Below are 21,828 nucleotides of genomic sequence, written 5' to 3'. Positions count from 1 at the left end.
GCATTTCCATGTTGAGAAACAGATACTTCCCCAGGTGGCTTCATCCCTTATAAATATGAAGGGAGTTGGAAAAGGTTAAGTGGTACTTTTGGATATTTTAGGGGAACTTAGAGGCAAGTTGCAGTACAAGAGGAAGTAATTCTCACTTGCTGGGTTCTTCCACAATGACTTTGGGACTGAAGAGCTTGAATCCCAATGAGTGATTGGCTTGGTAGGATGTTCAAAGCTCTCCTCAAGGTCTGCCTGAGAATCATGGGCCACAGTGCTGTCCATGAAATAGAGTTACTCTGCCAGAACTTCCAAGCACTGTTTTAATCTTCAATTTTGTGCAGAAATTTTGCTTGTACCTGGGGGCAGCCAGGAGCTTAGCAGCCTTTTGATGTGGCCATGGGATTTTCCAACTGCTCCAGAAGCTTTCATACCTGTAAGGCACAGACTTATGGGCCAGGCTGACTCCCTGTGGCCCCAGGTGGCACATCCACTTCAGGAGACTGAAGATACTGTAGCAGAAGAAAATTGGGCTGGGGGCTGGAAAACAGGTTGTGAAAGAGTGGAGGCTCCAGGACCTCAGGGGACACCAGAGCTTTATGGCAGAGCAGCCTGACCATAGGTTGGGGGAATGATGTCTCCATTGGAGCACATTAAGGGTGAATCTTTCAAGTTTCTGGCCTCAAAACTCCCCCGCAAGCTGAACCAAATCCTCCTGCAGACACAACCTAACAGGTGTAGTCAGGCTGGAGCTGCCCAAGGCTGGAGGACAAATCCTTGATCCTCACAGCGCTTTCCTTTTCCCTCTCTCTTCCCCTGGCTGGACCAAAGGTTGCTCAGTGGTCGATGCTCATGCAGGGAGCTCTCCTGGCACTTTGCAGCCACTTTAACTTTTGTCCTCAAATAACGGTTTTAAACATCGTGAACTGAACTCTTCCCTGGAGTCGTGCTAGGGAGGAGTTTGGCTCTGTCATCCTACTAATACAGACATACAGGCCATAGCTCAGTGTTGCATCATGAGAGAAACTACCCTTAGCAGAGTGAGCTGCCTTCGGGACTCATGGCACTTGCAGAAGTATTAAAAATAGCTGATCTCTCTGCACTCTGCACTGTTGGTGTCTTGAAGTAAGGACAGAGATCATGCAGCACGACTGTAATTAAAGTAGTGTAGCTTTTACATGGTGAAAGCACTTCGTTTTTCCCCAAACATGTAACTATCCTTTATAGTTCTGAAATTCAAAATAATTTCAAGAACTTCCAGGTACTTTGCCATCACCGACAACTCCAGCTGCCAAGCAGCCAGCTGCTTGCATAGAAAGACAGGTCAATAAATAGTCTTTAACTGAAGACATCCATCTGCTTTGTGGCACAATTAATTCTGATTTAATTTAGGATTTTGTGAGTATCTGGTTTCTGAAACCCAATCCCATTTTTTATTGTGTGACATTTATGTAGTGTCCCCATCAGCAGTGCTTTGTAGAACTGACACTGCCCAGATGTAATTGACCACATCGATGCATTAACCTCTTCACACTGAGTAACACGTGTCCTCCACAGCCTGGCTGGACATATAGTACAGCCTGACATTTCAGTTCATTTCAATGAATGTTCTGTGCAAATCACATGCTTGTTTGAGCAGCAATAAAAGGGGGTTAAGCAAATCTGGCTTTGTATCAGGAGACTTACCTCTTGGTATCACATGCTTCAGGTCTTATTTCTGAAGATTTTATTTTAAAGTCCAGAACCTTAAAGGCTTACACATGTATTAATACATAAGGGAGAAGTGTTACGGGGTAATCGTGGTTGAACAAAACCTCTGATTGTCTGGTGCTGGCCAAGTGTTTATAAATATTTGGTAATCAGCAGACTTTATTCGTCCAAATCCCAAGAAAGACCATCACATGCTAATGGCATGTAATCCCAAAGGGAGCAAAACAAAAACTAAACGAAATCTAGGGCAGCTGCCTCTACCTTTGGGGGCAAACTTAAGAGTTTTAAAAATTGTTGTGTGTTCTCCTTCTAATAGTGTTTTGGTACAGCTGCTTCAGTGCTAGTTATTCTTGTCCATCCAGCATGAAAGGGTGCTTCACCTTTCCTGGTATGAAAGGTCCTGTCTGCATTGTCTTGATTAACAAGCTGGAATATCCTTCAAGGATTGCATAACTCTCCTCATTTTATTTTTGTTTATGTTCTAGAGCCAGTTAGGGATCCTATTACATTTCCATAGAACATGCTGGTGTATGAACAAAGTTCAAGAACTCATGTTTACAACAAACTCGACCCCAGCCTGTTGTCCCATTGATTATCTGTGAGTGACAGATAATGACAGCATCGAGACTATAAATTAGAGTTAGTAACAACTTCATGCATAGATGGCATGAAGTTAGTTGAGTGGGCTTGGCTGAATCTAGCAGCAGTGGGTTGTGTAACAAAATTGAAGAGCTATCAGCATAGCCTGGCTCATGCTCCTTTCTGAACTTGAATTTCCAGGGTATCACAAATGCAGGTTGAGTGCTTCTGCTGCAAAAATATGTTGGGTTAGAGTTCAAAAAACAATGTTAATGCTCAGGCCTCTGGTCATTCTGAGCAGATTCCTTGAGGTAGTCAGTCTTTGTGAAACCAGATAACCCAGGACAGAGAAAGCCAGCACATCACTCAACTGCACTTGCTGCCTCACTGTAGAAAAACAATATATCTGGCTTTCAGGAACCCACTGGGGTGCCCTGCAAAAAAAGCTCAAAAGGCTTGCTGGGGCAAACTCTAGGTGAGATGACCATTTGCTTTTAGTTCCCTAATAAAACACCAAGAAGTCTTAGCTTGATGCATTAATAGAGTTCCCTATTCTAAAACACATTTGCAGTTAATTATTCATGGCTTCCTGAGAGCCAGCTCTATAGGTTGCCTTTTTAATATGAACTGCCCCTTAGATTGGAAAGTTGCCATTTATTTGTAAAAAAGCCACAGAAGGTTGCAGATGAAGTTGAATCCTCTTATAAATGTATTTTCTTCTTTTGTATTCTCACAGCAGGTTTTTTCCTTGGTTCCTTTAGGCTCAGGTGAACTAGGACTGCAACTTTATGCCAAATATTTATTACTGAGAGGTTTCTCATAACTGTTGAATAGCTGTGCTGATTAGGGCAGACTTACCCTGTCTGGTGCCATTAGTCCTTTTCCATAACAAAATGCACACACGTTCAGAGAGAATAAAGCATTTGGTGTGAGAACACATTCACACAGGTAATTCAAGTGCATTTGGCAGAGACACAAAAACAGATGGATGAGGGTTTGAGCCCTATTAAACTGGTCAATCCAGGTTTGGTTTTGGTTTTTTTTTCCCAAAAACTAATTGCAAATTTTCCATCAGTGGCTTCATTCGCAATCATTTCCATGGGAATAGCAAAAAAAAAATAATAATACTAAAATAAAACTAATTAATTCAGGGGGAAAACAGAGCCACAGTGATTTGTCTTGTACTGGCTCCACACACCTGTAGGCCTGACCCCAGTCCAGCACCTCAGCCTGCTGTGGTTTGGGCTCTCCATAGCTTAGGTGAAGGCAAGGGGTTGATTTCTAAAGCTGTCTGAAAACCAAATGTAATTAACAATCTGTTAGGTAGCAAGGTCATTTCTCTAGTCTGGAGGCAGGGCATTTCCTATTGTAATTGAGGTCAAAATTCTCCTTGACTTAAAAAAACCTTGCAAAAAGTCTTCAGAATTTAGTAGGTTCATTTGCAGAGGAGTTTTAGCTAAGTGAGCAGTAAGAGGCAGTTTGTTCTTTCATACATATTTGATAAGTGAAGTAAGCATCAGGTATGACAAGGTCTGTTCAGTTTGTGAGAACAGTGTGTTTTGCATGCAAGTAAAAAAAAAAAAAAAAAGCTTTAAATCAATATTTAACAATGACCCATTGCAATTACCAGAGGAGAGAAGCCTTAATGAATTTTCCCCCTCAGGAACAGAGTGTTTTCATGGTTGGATGTTGCTCCCTTAAGACCCAGCTTAGGAATTTCTTTTTATTTATTAACCCAAGTGACAGAATACAGTTTCCCAGCTCTCCAGAGTTGGCTAAACAAGCCCCTGGTGGTGGTGGTGCTGGGGCAGTGACTGTGTGTGGGGGCTGTGGGGGAGAACAGAGGGTGGCTCCAGCCTTCGCCCTGTGAAGCCCCGTGCTGTGATAGTTCCCTGCATTGCTTTTTCCCTTTCCTCCTTGTGGCAGTCTTGGTAATGAACTGAAAAGGAGGAGAAGCACATGGATGCAGGCCAGCTGGAAGCATCCATGATGCAGAGGTTGTCTGCAATGCTGCCATGTAGCTTCAAAGCCGGGGTTGGTGGCAATGCCAGGGTGAGCTGGTCTTGCATCTTCAAAGGAGCAAATGTGGAAGCCACAGTGGTTGAGCGTGCTTTCTTATCTCATACTGAGGTGGTCACAGGCTGCTAAAAAGAATTTAAAATCAAATGCTGTGCAATATATAGAATAAAAGAGTCCCACAAACCTAGGGAAGAGGTAGGGCTGCAAAGCTCAGCTTTGCTCACATAAGCCAGGCTGGCTTAGGAAGCAGTGTTCAAAGGGCAGAGATGTGCCTGCATATCTGCTACCTTACTCATCATTTACCCTCAGACATCACAACCAGACTCTGCATCAACTGAGCTCCTCCATCTCTTGTTTTGTTTCTTTTCAAATATTCAGGCGCAATGTACTGAGCTTGTCCTCAGGAATTGAAGATATTGGTATTATCAAGTGGGATCTAGCACTGTGTCTTCTCCTCGTCTGGGTGATATGTTTCTTCTGCATTTGGAAAGGAGTCAAATCCACTGGGAAAGTAAGTGCTCTTTTACCCTTTTTGCCATTAACAGATGTTAGGAATACTAAGTAGTGCTGTTCCTGAAGTTGTTCATCATTTCCTTGAAAAAATATGTATTTTTGCACTGAATAAAAGAGGGACTCAGATTCAACTGACTTTGGAAAGTCCTTGCCAGTGCTCAAAATGCTTGTGGGTCAAGTAGTTGTTACTAGAATGGCATCAAGCAGCAGATACATGCACGGTTCAAGTACCACTTTGTCTCTCTGAGGATGGGCATCCCATTGATGCATGTCATGAGCGTGGAAGGTCTTAGGCCTGTGATGTGTGGTGCTCTGCTCTGCCTGTCTGTGCTCTCACACCAGCCAAGTTCATTCTCAGTGCAGCAGGGGGATGTTAACATAGCTGTGGTAGATATGTTTAAGTCAGTGGAAACTGCTGGATGTGTAGCATTTTTGAAATGCTGCTTGCTTACAGAAAAGCTCTGTGTAGACACAGAAGACTAAACTTAGGTACTCATTTAGAAGCACTCTCATTAACAGAGATCCTAGATAGTTTGTGGCTTTAGGCTCATCGTGTGCTCTTTAAAATCCTGTTTTTCTCTAAAGGATAACAGTTAAATAATTCCTGAACCTCATCCTACTCCAGTGGAAGAAACAGATTACAGCAAATCTTGGCCAATCACTTAACAACATGAAGCATGATGTTGTTGCCCCTTGCACACAGTGCTGGTTTTAAACCTAGTTTAATGAGAATAGGCTTTGGAAGCCATTGCATGTGTGTGTCTCTTAGTTTTCATACCTGTTGGTTGAGGCAGTACTTCAGATAAATCTAACAGAGGTGAAGAGGTCTCAAGATATTAGGTTTCCACATATTTCTTGTCAACCAGGTGGAAGGGAGTGACCCTGTTAGTGTCACACCTGAGAGAAAAGCCACAGCGTGAACCCATGCTTTATTATCCCTCCAGAGAAGTCAGGAGGAAGGAGCAATTGCCAATGCCTCAACTGCAGAAAAAGCATCAATTAGCAGTTTTACCTTGTTACATGCTGCAGAATCAACCAGGAGACAAAACTCTGTAGGAAGCCAGAGCTCATTAGTTCCAGTGTTGACTAAACTACTTGCTTTACTGTCGTTTCTGTCTTGCTTTCTGTGATTTTTATCATGGAGCCTCATTAAAATCATGCTGGTGCCTTACCCTGGATTCCTGCCAGCTTTGCCCCAAAGAACAGCTTCCACACCTCTCACACACACGTTAACAAACATGTTTGCTACTCTGTTCCTTCTGATCGATATGACCTGGTGGGGTGATTGTGTAAGTTTTATAGTAAAGGTGAACACAGTGGACAACTGGAAGTACACATTCCTGCAGTACCTCTGGTGAGCCTGATGTCTGCTCAGGAAAGGTTACAGTAGCATGGAGAGATTTTTCCAGGCTCCCTACGGTGCACTATTTCAAGCCCTTGTGAAGGAAACAGGTTGCAAACAGGTCTCTTCAAATCAGTTCTCTAAAGATTTTGCATTTTTTTGGAAATCAAGCAAAATGGTCTCATTTCTAAGCCAGGGCAGTTTGTAGGAATTCGTTTCCTCCTCTGCTCAGTGTCTGAGCTCGTGTGGCTCTGGAGCCAAAGCCCAACAAAACCTTTGGAAAGTCTCTGGTTGACTCCATTAACTTTGGGGTCAAACAAAAGTAAACTGTAAACTCTAATGGAGGACTTAAATTATTTGAGAAGTCTAGTTTACTTTAGTAGATGGTTGTTTATAGCACTTTCCTGTTAATGGCTCTTTGGAGAGTGGAAAAAGGAAAAAAAAAAAAAAAAGACGTAGTTTTTAAATCTTGTGGTAGTGTATTGGACAAATAAACATGAAATCACAAGGAAAAATAATAGTTGTGCTTATGCTTTGGATAGTGTGCTCGATCTTAAAAATTCCTCCAGCGTTTTGAGAGAATCCTTACCTGTAGAGCAAGGGCCACTTTCTGAGTGTCATGTACTCAGTTCCTGCACATATGTCAAGGCATGTATTTTTCCATTAAAAAATTGATTTTTCATAGCCCCAGCTTATATATATATAAAAAAAAATGATAGCACAGAAATCCTGCTTTTATCCCTCTGGTTTTAGTGAAACTGGGCTAATGTGTAATATATGTTATTTGCCAGTGGAAAATATACAGAAAATTCACTGAGAGAATTAAAAAGGACATGTATGAAAATATTTCATTTTATGAAATCAGTTGGGCAATGCAGGCTTTGAGTTCTCCTCATTATTCTCAGATGACACACTTAAGAATACAAATGGTGCATCTCAGGAGCTTTGCTGCAGTTAAATAAATTCTGGAAAACAAAAATACATTTTAACTCATGGCAGCAAACTGTAATTACCTAGGGGGATCATCTGACTCCATTAAAAATGCCCTTTCTTGGACAGTAGTGATTCTTGACTGTAACACAGGGGTTACATAAAAAAAAAAAAAAAAAGAGAGAGAGAGAGAGAAAAAGCACTGATGAGCAAAGAAAACAAAATGTTAGAGGTCAAAAAGTGTGGGTCTAAAGATAGAACTGTCCAAATGCAAGCTCAATTAACCCTCACATTGGAGATTAAAGCAAAGGGCTCTTTCATCAAATGAATGAGAAGATAACAAGAAGAGAAGAAGGAGGCTGTTATTCAAAGAGAGTGGGAATAGAGGTTAAAGATAATGAAGACATATTCTGAAATTGGATGAATAGAGCCTTAGTTTCCAATAATGATGATGCTGAATAGGCAGCAAGGGCAAGAATGAAATTATGGGCCTGGAAATTACCACTGTTGAGGCTGATGCCAACCTGAAGGGCTTAATGTGTTCAAAGTGCTGGGAATGGAGACACGGGAGCATGGAACAAATTATCTTCGTCTCTGGAAGATCTGGAAGAAGTGCCACAGACTAAACATCCTTTTCTTTTTTTTTCTTTTTTTATTGCCAGGTAGTGTACATCACTGCCACGTTCCCATTCATCATGCTCCTTGTTCTGCTCATCCGTGGTGTGACCCTGCCTGGAGCTGCAGAAGGCATCAAGTTTTATCTTTATCCTGATATGTCACGGTTAGCTGACCCACAGGTACAGAACCAAGAGCAGGACCATTTCCTACACAAATAGGGGCTGGTGAAGGGTGATGGTGGTGATGTAATGGCAATAGTTTATTTTTTTTCCATGGTCTTTAGAGGTCCAAATACAGCATGAACATTAATGCTGGGTTATATTTTCCAGAGATCTGCTTGAGAAGGTCACTGTCATGTGTATCTTTCCATATGTATGTATGTGTGTGTATGCGTGTGTATTTTTTTTGTGTCAAAGGACTCTGAGGCTGTAGACTCTGTCCCGTTATACAATCTCAGCTTTCTTGTGGGTAAGGTAAGGGAGATGCATTTTTTTTAATGAGGATAGTCTTTAGTTTCAAAGGAGAGACACGTGAGCTTCACAGATGGAACATGCAGCGACAACTGTGAGTACCAGTTTCACTTAGCTCCCACTGCTCCATGGGAGGAGGTTGGGAAAAAAGTGAACTAAATAATAGAAGAATGGAACCCCATGCAAAAGGTGGTGAAAATACTTTCTGAGGCACAGGAGCTACCATTGCTTAGCCCTGGCTAGTGGAGCTAGGCTTAGTCTGTCTGTATAGGCTGTGATTAGGTAAAGATTCCTGTCTGGGCTCACAGGGTGCAAATATGTGACACTTGAGCAGACCAGCATCATTTCAGCCAGTAGTGGCCACATGAAAAGTGGTACAGCCTCAGAAAAACAAGGGATTTTTGAAAATACCAGTGTTGGTCACGGTGAGGGAATAACATCTGTCTTTGCTTTCTTTCTAATGAGTATTTGGTTAAAATGAAACCCCAATGACAGCTAAATAACTGAAGTAGGAAAAGTGTAATTGAAAAAAACATTGTGGAAATTTGGTTCATTCTGTGGTCTTGCCTTCTTTATACAAGACACCTTCCTTACAGGAGACATTGTATTTTATGAATTAATCTTTTTCTATGGGACTTTTATAAATTTTATGGTCTACTATTAGCCCTAGGCCCAGAGCACCAGCCAATAATATAGAAGAGATTCATGTGAGCTGCCAGGCCCCCCTTTCACAGTCTGGCAAAAGCATCATTTCCATGGATACACCAGGCAGCAGGGTGCTGGAAAGCAGTGGTGGGAGGGAGGCAGTAATGGTCTGCAGGCTTAATTCTCACTTGCTCAAATTCCTTGGTGGTTTCCATTGGTGTTAGCAGACTTGCATGAGCAGAAGGAAGGGAACAGGTGGGATGCAATGGATGCATTTTGATAGCTAGCGACGTATTTACTAACTGAGAAGTTGAACTTGTACTGTTATTTCACTCTGTATATGTTTTTTTAATGTAATCAGGAAATAGGATCATGAGACTGAGATCAGATAAATATCTTATAAAGTGCATTGTATTTTGCTTGTTTTCTCCCCACCCCTATGGCTTTTTGTCTTGCATTTGAACAGATACAAAAACAACCAGAAAGCTAGAAAAAAACAAACAAACAAAATGCACAAACCTGTTTCTCAAGTTTTTCACAACCTCAGTTTAGTGATTGTTGGTCGGTTCTAACTGAGTTACAAGAGAAATCAGCAACGATATAAATACTTTTTCATTTCCTATTGAGATGAAACACATTTACTGTTGTGCCAACAGGAAGGAGCAGCTGAATGACATAGCAACTAGAAATACTGAGCACCTCTGGGGAGGGGATACAGCAGCTATTATAGAGATGATGCTCTTGTGGACTCGGATGCTAACAATTTTATTTTTCCTATAAAAGCCAAACTGGCAAATGTGATGTTCTCTTTCCCTCCCTCTCTGACCCTTCAGCTATCACCCTCAATGGAAGCAAATTATTTTGTTGATTTTGCATAGTTTGAACTGTGTGTTTGCATTGGGTGCTGCAATGCAACGATGCTGGTAATAACAGTCTTTCCATCTTTCCCTTTAGGTCTGGATAGATGCAGGGACACAAATCTTCTTCTCATATGCAATCTGCTTAGGAGCAATGACTTCCCTGGGGAGCTACAACAAGTACAAATACAACTGCTATAGGCAAGTTTCCATCCAAGGGGGTTTAGTGTTTTAGCTAAATTATGTAAATAAAGTAGGGACAATGGGTTAATTTTTTTTTAATTAACTTGCTCCATGACATATGTGTGACTTAGGGACTGTTTGCTGCTGGGATGCCTGAACAGTGGTACCAGTTTTGTGTCTGGCTTCGCAATTTTTTCCGTCCTGGGCTTCATGGCACAAGAGCAAGGGGTGAACATTGCTGATGTGGCAGAGTCAGGTACGATGGTGTTGGTGGCAGTGGTGGTGGGCACTGCCGCCTAGTGTGTGAGCAAAGTTCTGCAGACTCGAGCAGCTAACATCTGAGCTATACAAACAGAACAAGATTTCCCATAATCTCCAGAAAAATAAGCACGGTGTTGATCTGGGCTTTCATGTAGAGCAGTGAGGGTTAGTCGGGGTTGTATTGTTTACTCTGTCTTGATTAACAGGGCAGCAAACACATTTCCTAGAGTGTGCTAATCCATTTGAGTAGAGATTAGAGTTAAGAAAACCACACCGTTACCCAGGGTCCAGAATGTCATCGATTCCAAAATATATTCCATCCTTCTTTTCAAACTCCCTTTATTTTCATTCAAATGCCAATAGCCAGTGGTTATGTATTTTTAATAGCTTAGTTTTGCTTGCCCACAGCAGAGCACTGCAGTGGGGGTATCCCTTTTGAAGGGACATACACACAAACGTTTCCAAATCTCACTGAAAGGCAACAGAAGTTGGAGAAGCCCATCTCCTGGGTTCTGTGGACCATTTAATCTACAGGAACTCTAGCTGTTGCAGGCCTGCATTTGTCCTCTGTAGCTTCAGGATGAAGTTGACAGAACTATGAGAAGTCCTTTTTGAAACTGGCTGTACACTTAGGTTCCTCCCTGATTTCAGAAGTGTTCTTCCCATTAACTTTTAGCTATGCATATGTAGCTGAGGAAGGCTAAATCCTCATAGCATGGGAATGTATCTCAGGCACAACAGATGGCATTTTTGCCTCTGTGCATGTCTTGTCCACGAGGGCAGGTGTAACCATGTATTTTCATGCAGAACAGACAGATTAGATGGGAATTAGCATTCAAAAATAATGAGTCAGGACTCAACAGCCATGAGGCTTAAAGCTAATCAGAATCAAGTAATAACAATGTCACCTGAGTGCACTTTTGGCATTTCTTTCTGATGATTTTTGAGCAATTTCAAGTCACCTGCATAGTATTGGAAAGCTTTCCTCTGCAAACGTGCTTTTAAAAAGAAGTCAGTATGTTTTCTAATCACATGGCTCTGGGAGTTAAGTCTTAAAGAAAAATGTCTCACTTCACAAGAGCTAATGAAAAACTAATGACATTGATGTCACTGCTGGATTTTTGAGTGGCTGCAATTGGCAAACCTCTCACAAGTGCAATTAGTTAACAGTCTTGGCCATAATGCTTATTTTGATTGGAGGTTGATTGCCTTGTTTGAAAACAGGAAGCAAGGGAGTAATCCTATTGAATGAATCATAAATAGCCCCCTTTTTTTAATATGTAGGTGGACCAATTCCAGGAGTAGCATTTTAAAGTATTTCCACATTAGGTTTTTATCTGGTCAATATTTATTCTATTATTAAACCTCTGATAAACAGGCAGCTATATTCCTGTTGCTTGGCATTTTTAGAATTAAACAATTCTATAGTAACATTGGATTAAGTAATGTTTAAATACAAATTAACGGACTTAGTGTTTACAATCCATGTTTTTAACAGCCCAAACCCCATTTTTTAAAAGAAGGGATTTTATAGCTTACTATAGGGACAATGAGGACACTACTTAGCTCCCAAACTTGGCTTTCAATCTCTTGCATATTTTGTTGTTGATTCCTTAAGGTTTTTTATTATTTTTAAATTGAGCCCTGGTCACTAATGGCCAGAGGTTGCAACTGTCATGGGCTGGTCTTTGGCTAAGTCTTAAGGGACATTTTTACATGACAGTAAATATTACCAAAATTATCCAAACTATTTCCTGTGAGTTTCCTTGCTGCCATTCTTGGTAGAGTTCAAGCTCAGAGCCACTGGAGACCACTTGGTCCCCCTGGCATGAGTGTCCCAGGACCTGCACGTGGCCGTGGGGGAAGCTCTTGCTGTCACTGCTACCCTGATGCTGACTTCTCAGCACAGAGACATGCAGCAGGTGCTTGTGCCTCTTTTTCTGGCCTTGCCTTTTTTGGTTTCTTACGATGCAAGGTCAGAACTGATCCCCCAGGTCAGGGAAAAGGTGAGCAGAGGCACTGCAACTTGGCCCATAGCACTGGGGAAAGGACATTGTCCAACAGGCCAAGACCCCCTGCTCCCCCCTGTCTGTGCCCAGCAAGTTAAATTCCTCCTGCCTTATGCATGACACCATTTGTTTCCTTGTTTGCCCTCCTGCAAGCCAGGAAAACATCAGCAAATTTGCTGACAGCAGAATCTCCTGGCCACATTTTTTACCTGTGCCAAATTCAGCCTTGGTGCAACGTGCCTGGGACACACTTGTCAGTGAGGGACTGCTTTAAGCACTGGTCTCTGCTGCTTGCCTTCTCTGGCTTTAATAGGTTTAACAGTTAAATTAGACCTCTCTGAAAGCAGATTTTTAATAAATAGCACTTGTGGATGTTTTGGGTTTTTTTCAGAAATACTTTTAAATGGAGAGGAAAGCAGCAGAGGCTCAACAAGGCGATAGCCAGTCCTGTCTAATCTGTTCTGCATCCGTTTGGCTGGAAGAAACACCATTACCATTAATGCAATTTATAGCAGCGTTAAAACAGCACAAGATTTTGCCTCTTTTTTTTTTTTAACAAAAAAAGGAAATCCCACTTGCAAAGAAATTCAGATTAAGCAGGACTAACTATAGCACCTTGGGTTTCCTAATGCCTGCCCAGGCTCTGCCTCCGCAGTGCTCTCCAGCCGTGCCACAGCACTTTGCTGGCTACTAGCCAGCGAGTGGGCTGGGATTGTGGCAACCTTCATTAGCTCTTCAGAGCAGCCACAAGTACCTCACTTTTCAGAGCAACACAGTTTCAAATTAGATACCATTTTTTAGATTATTTATTTTCAGTCGAGGGGATGCCAGGAATATTTCAACACTTATTTTCAAAGGAAAATCAGAGTTAGCACAGGGCTTAGGGCACTTGGTAGGAGACTGTATCACAGTGCAAGGACAATTTCACTGGCCCAAAGCATACAGAATTGCAGCAATTTTTGAGGGGAGCAGTTTTACATCTGTCTCATCACTTGCACAGATCAGCTGCAGATGCCACAGGGCAGCAGTTTTTCCCCAGGGAGGATCTGCTGTAGCCACTGAATTAGGGGGAAAAAAAGGAAAGCCCCCTAAAATTTGAGGTCCTCGCCAACTATTTGACATCTTCTGTCGTATAAAATCCTAGTTTGTGTTTAATTTTAAATAACATTAGTTGCTCAATTGTTGACTAATTTGTATTTATTTCTGTTAAAATATTTTCAGTGACCTAAAGTTTTCTTTAGTTTGAAAAAAAGTAGTATTTTTTTTTTACCTGTTTTTCTTGTTTCTTTTTCCATCTTTCTTGTTGGAAAGGAAAAGTAGTAGGTAGGTAGGAAGAGCAGTCTTAAGAGATTTTTCTGTACAGATCAGAAATAAGATTTCTGTCCCCACACTGTAGCAGTTTAAAAAAGTTCCTGTTGAAAATTACTTGAATCCACTTCAAAATCCTGGAAAATGCTGGATTTAGAGGCTCCTTAAAACAAACAAGCAGAAGAGCCAGGCATTCCTGGGTTTAATCTGAGTTTAGATCTGCCCTCAACATTTTTTGGTCAGCTTTGCCAAATGTCTGCGGCCACTTTGAGAGCCTGCTGCAAACGCCGGCTTCCCGGTGTTCCCGACTCCCACTTGGAGAGGGCTCTTTCCCTCTCAACAAAAGGTCTCAGCAGTGATAGCTGGTAGCACCTGGATCCAGGTGAGAGCCCCTTTGGAGACCAACCTGCGAGAGCACTGCACGTGTGCTGGGTGTGTGGGTATGAGTGAGATGGTCCATGGCCCAAACGAGCCCCAGCTTGGTGATGAGCCCCCTTTCTCACAGGGCTTTGGTTTCCAGAGCAGGGAAGCCAGGCACTTAATCCCAGCCCCACTGATGCTCCCAGACTGGTGCAATCCCTCCTGCACTTGAGGCTGATGTTGCTCGTATTCAGCATCACTGGGGCAGGTTGGATAGGGGCAGATGATGTGACAGCATTTTACACAGATTTTGCACACCAGCAGTTCCTAACAGCAGAAGACATTTTTTTCAGGGCCCATAGCTGATATAACTAGGAGATCACTTCAGGGCAGCAGTGAGGGTTTACAGAAAAGGAGCAGACTCCTGGAGTGTCAGCTCTGCTCTAGAAAAGCCATCCTGGGTTTAGGGGCTGCACAGAAAGGGAGGCAGTGGTTGCATTAGCAAAGATCCCAGGGAACTTTTGGAGCAGAGTCCCTTTCTTGCATGCAAAAGAGTTTCATCATCCTCATCTTCATCGTGACCATGTGGGCTAGCAATGGGATTCTGCCATTCCCCTGGGTCACCCCTTCTCCCCCTGCCCCAATCCTGCCCTGTGTAGGGCAGGTGTAGGCCCACCTCCACTATTGGCATGTTTGAGACAGATGTTAAAACTGGTGATCTGTTAGCAATGGCCTCGGGGGTTTGCCTGTGGTTTTGCTGTAGTCATGCGTGCTTCGATTTCAGATAAAAGAGCCAAACTGTTTCACTTCTGGTATTTCCAGCCGCGTTTGGATTTATCTGAACGGAACCAGGCATTCCTGCATTTGAGTGTGGCTACCTTTACCCCAGGGCTGGTACTTACTATTTCTCTTCCCTTCCCTTCCCCCTTTCCTATTTTCTCTTTCTCTAGGTCCAGGCCTGGCTTTCATTGCCTACCCAAAAGCTGTGTCCATGATGCCACTGCCCACCTTTTGGGCAATCCTTTTTTTTATTATGCTTCTGTTGCTTGGACTGGATAGCCAGGTTAGTATTATGGGTAAGAGATGTGGGGCTTATTGTCTCAGTGCTGCTGACTTGAGAAAAGCTGCTTTTACAGACATGAGTTAAGAAGAGAAAACCTCTAATGCTGTTTAACAGGAATTCACTTGGGTCGCTTTGAAGTTGAGCCTCTTAGTTGATAGTAAGATGTGGTTTGCTCTTTGTCATCAGGAGTTAATGGAATCCACAGGACCAGGGCACTACTGCATAACCTAAACATTGGTCCCAGTCCGGCATAAATACTACCGTTTTGGTCACAGTACGGTATTTTCCTACTTTGAAGAAGAGCTTAATAATTTTAAAAACATTGAAAACTACAGCAATGTGTTCCACAGAGGACTTGGTGTCATTGTGATCACCTGCAGTGTGCATACCCCATCACTAACACTTTCTAAGAACTAATAACTGCTAGGAATAGAGGCTTTGATAATTGTCAAGTGCCAAAAAGGGAAAGCAAAGCCATTGTGAGGCACAAAAAGCACAAAATGTTCCTTACAGTATATCCAGGGTGGCTTCATGAACAGTCTGAAGACAAAGGCACAGCCTTTTTTGTGGCACTGGGCTTAGATGTGGCACATTGCTGAGCAATGTGGGATCATGCTGACTTTCACATCATCAGCACACATTCAGTACCTTCAAACAGACCAGAAAGCATCTGAGGTTTGAGTTGTACTAACTAGTACACACTCCTACTGATTAGGAAGAATGAACAAATCAAAAAGTTGAGTCCAAGAAGTTAGGTTATTTTTCCCAGTGATTACTTATAGGAATGTTGGACTAAATACTGCAAAAGAATCTGTAAATAATTTCTAGATAGTCCACTTAAAAGGAGACCTGGGTGACCAGGGATTATGCAGTAACTACACATTCAAAATTGCTGAAGTTTTCAGGGCAACAGGCAGCTTTCCACACGCACATGGAAACTCACTGAGGTTATCAAAACCCAGGTGGTAAGGGTGAAATGTTCATTTAGCCTAAATGTGAGGAGAGATCTGTAAATGAATTTTTACCCAGTTGTTACAGATGTAACATCTTACATTTTTTATATTCCATTTGCCCTAAGTTGCACATTAGGGCTTAATCTTTGAACTCCAGTGAGCAACTTTCAGTCATTCCAAAGTAAATGCAAAAGTGCCCAATGCTGTGGTTCAACAACCCTGTGCTTATGCAAATTGGAGGCTGTCTAGTAATTTTTAAAACCTCCTCACTGCGTAGAATGATTAAAACTAATTGGAGCGCTTAATTTTTCTCCTCCACCCCTCTGTTATTTTGTAGTGCAGTCAAGCAGGTTTCTGGAATGTCAGAGCAGTTTAAGATCAAATCAGCCCAAAGGAAAGGGTTGCATTTAAATAAAACCAGTTTCACAGAAGTTGAAGTAACAAGACAGGAGGCAACAAAATCTGGTGGGGTGTTTGCAGGACAATCTCTATTTCCAAAATGAAGCTTCTGCTCATGGTCAAAGAGGGTAGAGTTCTTACAGGGCAATTGGTGCTGGGTAGGAAAAAGTAGCCTTTCTTGAAATAACACTATTTCATAGACTCCCCTTGCTTACTCATTAGTTACAAGATGATATATCCACTTAAAGTGAAGATAATTTCTGCAGAGGCAGCCTTGGTTCCCCATGGTGTCCTCATGTCTTTGGTGAACTTGGTGCTTTCGTACCTTGCCAGATGGAGAGTGCAGGGTAGCTGAATCATCCTTTCCTTGGATTTGTTTGGGTGCAGTTCAGTAGTTGCTTTTCCCCATGGGTGAAATGCATCTGGTTTTCAATTAACTTCAAACTGCTGTTCAAATCCAGCTTGGATTATTTGGTTAAGTCAAGTTACACATCTTACATATAGTTTTCAAATGGCAAGTAAGTAAAAATACAGCTATCCTGAAGCTAGATAAAACAAGATTTTAGCTCATGTATTTAGAGCTTCATTTTTGGTATACACATGCAAATAGTTTACCAGACCTTTGTATGGGAATCGTATCAACAGCTCTATCATTGGTGCAGAAGTGCCCCAGAGCCTCAGTCAGAGGTACTCTGCTCTCAGGTTCAGAAAAGACAAGTTTAGTCAAGAAGGGCTGTTATTTCACATCAAAGTCTGCTTTCCCTTGGCTGAATACTCACTAGTGAACCCAAGAGTAGAATTATATCCAATTGTGGAATTAACCTAACTAGTATACGTAAGGTTTCCTGGCACATCAAAAAAAGACTGGGAGGTACTCTCCTAGCTTAGGCTTTTTTGAGTGTTTTCTGCCTGCCTCTTTCCTAGCACACATCTTGCATCCATCTGGGACAGCTACAACATAGAAGCCATACAAGTGCCTTCCTGTCATCAAATTAAGTTCCTTCACCCTTGCAGTTTGCATTACAGAGCCTCTTTGGTAGTTCATAAGGCTGCTAGGAAGTGAACAGCAATTCTGAAAGCTTGTTCCAACATGAAAACTATGCCCATGCTTCAGCCTCTGGAATAGCTTCCAATTTATCTATTCAGAACAGCATTTTGCCAGAGAGCAGTTAGGGTATTACTGTGGAGTGTTTGTCCAAGTATGAGCCCAGATAAAATGCGCGGCAGGTAATTTTCAAGTCACATTTTTGTGTTGTTTTTTCCCCCTTTAGTTTGTTGAAGTTGAAGGACAGATCACGTCATTAGTTGATCTGCACCCATCCTTCCTAAGGAAGGGTTACCGACGGGAAATCTTCATCGCTATAGTATGTTTCCTTAGCTATCTTCTGGGACTAACTATGGTGACTGAGGTAAGTAGCACTGGTGCTGGAGATTACCTTCTTTTTTATCCAGTTTTTAGACCAATTTTAGCTATGAATGATATTGCACAGAATCAACCACACAGAGGAGCAATGCTCTTTAGATCTCTGGAACATCTTTCATCCCTAGATCTGAAAGCACTGTGAATGGAGGCTAGGTAGTCCTGCCTTTTCAGTCAGAGGAACAGAGAAAAGAAACCTCATTAAATTTGATCTCATCTCAGGTACTAATCAACATGAATATTAACATTGGTTCCAGATTATGAAACACATTGGGAACCTTCAGCGTAGTAGATTGAGAAGCCACCCAAGTGCATGCAGAGAGAGATGTTTATCTTGGTTACATAGATTTGAATCAATTAAATACCCCTGGATTTATTCTAGTGTAAACAAGATGGGAATATGTTCCAGTGGCTGCACTGTTGTGATATTTATCTCCAAAATAAAATCCAAGCCAGATTTTTAAAAACAGCTGGAAGAGCACGATTGTGGGAATTAAAATAGTACCTGCGACAGAAATGCCTAACAAACACAGATTTTCAAGTGAAAGTGCAGGTATATACAGGTCAGTGCAGTGAGAGCAAAGAGCCTAACAGCACAGTATAAATTAAAAGATTTAGAAAGAAAGAAAAAAATATTAACTATTCTGATGAAAAAAGTCCTTCCACCCAATTCATAAATTAAGGTCCTCCTGATGAACTAACTTCATTTCTAGTATTTGAGAGGCATTAATGTTAGGAGGCGACCTGTTACTGCTTTACATCATTTGTTTCTATAAATGCCCAGCCTAAAATACTTTTAAGAAGGAAAGATTTAAGTGTCTCAGTAGATTATACTAAGTGGCTTAATTCTGTTTAATCGTTGTCTTGTTTGGAATGCATCCTGTAGTAAACATGCATATTCCCCAGGGAAGGTAATGGCAAATATTTACCTTACCTACTTGCTTGATATTTCTTCTTGTTAGACAGCAATCATTAAGATATGTCAGTAGATGTTACTGGGAGCTGGGCCTGAAGAATTCAGGCTGGTTTTTTTCCTGTTGGATCCTAATCAGTCACGTCTCTTTTCCAGGGTGGCATGTATGTTTTTCAACTCTTTGACTACTATGCAGCTAGTGGTGTATGCCTTTTGTGGGTTGCATTCTTTGAATGTATTGCTGTAGCCTGGGTTTATGGTAAGTAAGAATCCTTCCATCTGATACCTTTTTGATGAGTCAGTGACAGTTTTGCTAGCCAAACATTTAATCATCGTCTGCCCCAGAATCTTCTTCCCAGCAGCAGACAAATGCCATTAATATAAATTTGCACTGACCTCTTGGAGACAAATTTGCATCTGGGATGAAGCCAGCCTCCGGTGTTTTTCCACACAAAAATGAGTATTTTTCCATTGCTAATTAATAAAGGCACAATTAAGCATTTACATGTGTTAAGTTTAGAGATGAGAGTTGAAAGTTTGGCCAGCCGTGAAAATTTCTGTTTGTCTCTCAGAGAATTTCCTTTCAAAAGCTGCAATGTCTGCAAGGGGCAAGCCAACCAAACAGGAAATACAAAAAGAAAGCTGTCAGAAAAGTGTATTCTGGCCTTTTATTTTTGGGTGATGCTGGGTACTAAGGTCTGACAGTAGCCTCTGTAGCTGCCTGAGACAGTAAAGGAAAGACCAGAAAATGTCTGCACCTTAGCAAATCATTTCCCTGATTCTTCATGTACTCCAGCTCCTTAGGAAAGCAAAACAAAGCCTTCCTTTTGCATCAGTTGAATTTCTGCAGAAGCAGGGTGTACCGCTTGCTGTCGTGTTGTTCCCATGGTGATCCCCCTGGCAGGATGAGTGAGAGTCTGGGGACAGGAGTTGGGCAGGAGGGATCTGCATCGCACTCCTGCATCTAAGCAATGAGGAGCGTGCAGGGTGGGAGAGAGTCCCCAAACTTTTGAGCTTCTCAAGGAGAAAATAATCTTGAACTTCAAAGCCACGGGAAGCATTTGAACAATGTATCTGACTCCCTCATCTTCCCTTTAAATACCCCTTGAGGGGGCTGGGAAAGCAGCTGTAATACCACTGTCTTTTTATATGCTGAATTCTGTGTTGTCTGTTACAGGCGCTGATAATATTTATGATGCCATTGAGGATATGATTGGATACAGACCTGGTCCCTGGATGAAATGGAGCTGGATTGTGATCACACCAGTTCTTTGCGTGGTGAGTTCTGACCCAGGCTCTTTCAAGTCTTCCACACAGCAGCTCTGAGCCACCTCTTGTTTCTTCTCTTCACATGATGGCTCTTGCTTTCAGACACCAATTTGCAAAGACATAGTGGAGGCTTGAACATACTCCTCAAAGACCTCATCTTCTCAAATGTTAGCTGTTAATGTGACAGCTCTCTGCTGTGCCTGGGCAAATACAGTTGGCTACATTTGAGTGGATTTTTCTCAGGGTTGGCATTCATGACACAGAAAACTCACTCTTCAAAGAACAGTCCCTACTTTAAGTGATAAGACTACTGGGCCATTTTAATAAGAATACTTGAGCAGTCCGAGGCAGGTGCCCAGCTTGAAGTATTTCCTTTGCTGCATCCCAGTAATCTCCTTGCAATGCACAACAAATTATTTGAGCCCTGAAAAAGAAGAGGCAGTGTGCTGCAGCTGTTGAGCACCATCATTGGTGCTCAATGATGACCCTACTGTCAAGCAACATTTTACCTACAAGCAGATGCAGATGCTCTATCAGGAATTTAAACAGAAAAGAATTCCTCTGTTCATTTAAATTCCATATGGGATCTCTCAGCTCTGTTTTCCTGCCTGTCTTCCTCAGGGCCAGCGGTAGCACCAGAGCCCTGCTGCCTTCAGAATTTGTTGTGACTCACTTTGTGTTCCTTTCTCGTCCACAGGGGTGCTTCATCTTTTCTTTGGCCAAGTACAAACCACTGACCTACAACAAGGTCTACACATACCCAGACTGGGCAATCGGCCTGGGCTGGGTTCTTGCCCTTTCCTCCATGATCTGCATCCCTATGGTGATGGTCATCCGCATCATACAGTCAGACGGGTCACTCATTGAGGTAAGAGCAACCAGTTGTCTGTCTAGAGGAGAAAGGGAGCTTTAACTTGCTGTGTTTTATACAAAATAAGCACATTGTGCAGAAAAATGCCACCCTGTCCCGTTAAGGCAAGGCCAGGTTCCTCTCCTGCAGTGAGTGCAAAAAAGGCTGTTAGAGATCACCTGTCCTTTGGGCAAACAGTAGAAACTGAGCAAACGTGAAGCCTTCTATCCTCAGACTAACACCAGGTGATTTTACTTGCACCCCACTTCTGCAGTTTTGAGCTTGGCAAATCATTGCTCAAGGACTGGGGTGCTTCTGGGTGCCCTATCTCTCTTCTCCAACTCATGGGGACAAGGAAGGACCTTTCTACAAATTACTGAGGAAATAAGAGAAAGAAATAGAGAAAAAGAGAGAGAGAGAGAGAGAGAAGGAGAGAAATAGATAGACACACAGACAGACCTGGGTCAACCCCAGCTGTTTGAGAGCTCATTAAATTTGTGTGGCTCTCAGGCCTTCACTCCAGGGGACTGAATAAAAGTCCAGCTTAGCTTTTTTAATTTTGTGGGGTTTAAAATTCCTAATGAATCAAAATGAAACACTGGATCCAGATTGCCCTGATCTTTGGAGAACTTTGGCTTAGAGTCAGATGTGACAGTGCAGATTCTCTCAGGTTTGGATTTGCAGGCAACCTCTTGCCCTTTGCAGCTCAGCACAGGTTCCTGTGGTTTGTTTTTCTTCTAGTGGGAATCTTTTAGAGACTGGGTGAGCATGAAACTTAGCAATTCTATTCTAAGGTTTCGTATTAGTTTTGGTTTTTGCCTAATGAACCAGTCTTAAATGCAGCTCAAGAGTATTCTTGGAGCAGAAAGTGGGACAGTTTGGGTTAGGGAAAAAGGAAGAATGGAATTAAAAAAAAAAAAAAAAAAAGAACATTTTTTTTGTTTTTCTCCAAGTGTTAATGGTCTTTTTCAGCTGTGGCCAGAGCATTTTCATGAGTGTTCATTTTCCTGCCTACATTGTAACCGTCTATTGAGAGAAAAGTCTAAAAGTAGCCAAAACACTCCTCAAAGACCATGTTAGGAAAGAAAGAGAGTAAACACTGGTCAGATGCCATTTAGTTCTTCCTTTGTGAAGTGAGATGTAGGAGAGAAATTGCCACTTGGCAATGA

At 42.1% G+C, this 21,828-nt stretch overlaps 1 protein-coding gene across 11 annotated transcripts in view; it reads left to right on the top strand.

The window, feature by feature from the left end:
• Nucleotides 1-21,828, top strand: part of SLC6A6 (solute carrier family 6 member 6) — a 117,602-nt gene that overhangs the window by 88,143 nt on the left and 7,631 nt on the right. For all 11 annotated transcript variants that reach the window (XM_051627906.1, XM_051627902.1, XM_051627905.1 and 8 more), the window contains 9 exons: nucleotides 4,675-4,807; nucleotides 7,744-7,878; nucleotides 9,769-9,872; nucleotides 9,986-10,110; nucleotides 14,743-14,855; nucleotides 17,479-17,616; nucleotides 18,697-18,799; nucleotides 19,718-19,818; nucleotides 20,507-20,677. In XM_051627906.1, coding sequence (XP_051483866.1) covers nucleotides 4,675-4,807; nucleotides 7,744-7,878; nucleotides 9,769-9,872; nucleotides 9,986-10,110; nucleotides 14,743-14,855; nucleotides 17,479-17,616; nucleotides 18,697-18,799; nucleotides 19,718-19,818; nucleotides 20,507-20,677 — 1,123 coding nt within the window. The remainder of the gene's footprint in view (nucleotides 1-4,674; nucleotides 4,808-7,743; nucleotides 7,879-9,768; nucleotides 9,873-9,985; nucleotides 10,111-14,742; nucleotides 14,856-17,478; nucleotides 17,617-18,696; nucleotides 18,800-19,717; nucleotides 19,819-20,506; nucleotides 20,678-21,828) is intronic.

Source organism: Apus apus, chromosome 9, assembly GCF_020740795.1.
Source record: "Apus apus isolate bApuApu2 chromosome 9, bApuApu2.pri.cur, whole genome shotgun sequence".
Lineage (NCBI taxonomy): Eukaryota > Metazoa > Chordata > Aves > Apodiformes > Apodidae > Apus > Apus apus.
Note: the sequence above shows the minus strand (reverse complement) of the source record. Positions and strands in the feature narration are given on the sequence as shown.